The sequence below is a fragment of the Sardina pilchardus genome, chromosome 10, assembly GCF_963854185.1.
Source record: "Sardina pilchardus chromosome 10, fSarPil1.1, whole genome shotgun sequence".
Classification (NCBI taxonomy): domain Eukaryota; kingdom Metazoa; phylum Chordata; class Actinopteri; order Clupeiformes; family Clupeidae; genus Sardina; species Sardina pilchardus.
The window spans coordinates 34,022,007-34,024,506 of NC_085003.1; the positions used below are offsets into that span (position 1 = coordinate 34,022,007).

Here is a 2,500-nt window from a genome sequence, read left to right on the forward strand (position 1 = left end):
GCTCCTCCTCCAGCTGACTCCTCTTCTCCTTCAGCTCCTCCATGGTGCCTCCCTGCTGGAGCAGCTTCTGCTGGAGCTCCTTGTGCTCCTGGGTCATGAGCCTCAGCTCCATCTGCAGAGGGGTGAGGGGGAGGGGTAACAGTGGGGTAACAGTGGGGTAACAGAACACAGGGGTGAGAGGGAGAGGGGTAACAGTGGGGTAACAGAACACAGGGGTGAGGGGGAGGGATAACAGTGGGGTAACAGAACACAGGGGTGAGAGGGAGAGGGGTAACAGTGGGGTAACAGAACACAGGGTGTGAGGGAGAGGGGTAACAGTGGGGTAACAGAACACAGGGGTGTGAGGGAGAGGGGTAACAGTGGGGTAACAGAACACAGGGGTGAGAGGGAGAGGGGGTAACAGTGGGGTAACAGAGCACAGGAGTGAGAGGGAGGAGGTAACAGTGGGGTAACAGAACACAGGGGTGTGAGGGAGAGGGGTAACAGTGGGGTAACAGAGCACAGGGGTGAGAGGGAGAGGGGTAACAGTGGGGTAACAGAGCACAGGAGTGAGAGGGAGGAGGTAACAGTGGGGTAACAGAACACAGGGGTGTGAGGGAGAGGGGTAACAGAGGGGTAACAGAGCACAGGGGTGAGAGGGAGAGGTAACAGTGGGGTAACAGAGCACAGGGGTGAGAGGGAGGAGGTAACAGTGGGGTAACAGAACACAGGGGTGTGAGGGAGAGGGGTAACAGTGGGGTAACAGAGCACAGGGGTGAGGGGGAGGAGGTAACAGTGGGGTAATAGAACACAGGGCTGAGGGGTGTCTGTTACCTGTGTGTCCTCCAGGTGGGCGTTGTGAGCGCTTGGTTGGCTCCACATAGCTCCTCCTCCTGCTGCTTCACTCCTCAGAGACTCCTCCATACGGCTCTTCTCCTCCTGAGCAACACACACACACACACACACACACACACACACACACACACACACACACACACACACACACACACACACACACGCACGCACACACACACACACACAAAGCTTCAGACTCTCACTACCCTTGGCCCCTTTATCATATAGCTAAGCTAAGCCAAATGCTGTTGCTTATATCAGGTGTGTGTGTGTGTGTTTGTATCAGGAGTGTGTGTGTTTCTATCAGGAGTGTGTGTGTTTGTATCAGGGTGTGTGTGTTTCTATCAGGAGTGTGTGTGTTTGTATCAGGAGTGTGTGTGTGTTTGGACCAGGAGTGTGTGTGTTTGTATAAGGAGTGTGTGTGTTTCTATCAGGAGTGTGTGTGTGTGTGTTTCTACCAGGAGTGTGTGTGTTTGTACCAGGAGTGTGTGTGCTTGTACCAGGAGTGTGTGTGCTTGTACCAGGAGTGTGTGTGCTTGTACCAGGAGTGTGTGTGTGTGTTTGTACCAGGAGTGTGTGTGTGTTTGTACCAGGAGTGTGTGTGTTTGTACCATGAGTGTGTGTGTGTTTGTACCAGGAGTGTGTGTGTTTGTACCAGGAGTGTGTGTGTTTGTACCAGGAGTGTGTGTGTGTTTGTACCAGGAGTGTGTGTGTTTGTACCAGGAGTGTGTGTGTTTGTACCTATGGTTTGTACCAGGAGTGTGTGTGTTTGTACCAGGAGTGTGTGTGTGTGTGTGTTTGTACCAGGAGTGTGTGTGTTTGTACCAGGAGTGTGTGTGTTTGTACCAGGAGTGTGTGTGTTTGTACCAGGAGTGTGTGTGTTTGTACCAGGAGTGTGTGTGCTTGTACCAGGAGTGTGTGTGCTTGTACCAGGAGTGTGTGTGCTTGTACCAGGAGTGTGTGTGTTTGTACCAGGAGTGTGTGTGTTTGTACCAGGAGTGTGTGTGCTTGTACCAGGAGTGTGTGTGCTTGCTCCCTGAGTTGCTGCTCGTGCTGCTCCGCCTGTGTGAGGGTGTGTGTGAGTTGGGCTACACGGTTCTCCAGCTCCTGCACCTGCCTGGAGAGCACCTCCTCCCCCTGAGCCTGCACACACACACACACACACACACACACACACACACACACACACACACACACACACTTATAACATATTTCAGCACCTGAAAATAGTCCCCATAGGCAACAAGCAGAAGTAGTGCGTGATATCACTGCGCCCATAGTACGTTTGCAGCGCTCCTTGATTATTACGCCAGCATGAGAATGTAGTTCCATGTCAAATCAGCCGAGAAAATCATCAAGTTTCATTCTGCAGTTTTTCTTATTTCTTATTATACCTTTAACACATCACATCCCACACACACTCCTCTGCCCTCTCTCACCCGTTAACACATCACATCCCACACACACTCCTCTGCCCCTTTCTCACCCGTTAACACATCACATCCCACACACACTCCTCTACTCTCTTACCTGTTGACACATCACACACACTCTTCACACTCTTCACACACACACACACACACACTTACAACACATCACACATCCCACACACACTCCTCTACTCTCTCACCTGCTAACACATCACACACACTCTTCACACACACAC

At 51.8% G+C, this 2,500-nt stretch overlaps 1 protein-coding gene across 1 annotated transcript in view; it reads right to left on the bottom strand.

Annotated features, from left to right (window-relative positions):
- LOC134094509 (cingulin-like protein 1) overlaps window positions 1-2,500 on the bottom strand; it is a gene marked incomplete in the record, with an annotated part of 23,109 nt that overhangs the window by 11,430 nt on the left and 9,179 nt on the right. Inside the window, 3 exon segments of the mRNA XM_062548051.1 lie at window positions 1-112; window positions 814-918; window positions 1,849-1,977. Of these exon segments, the coding sequence (XP_062404035.1) occupies window positions 1-112; window positions 814-918; window positions 1,849-1,977 (346 nt within the window).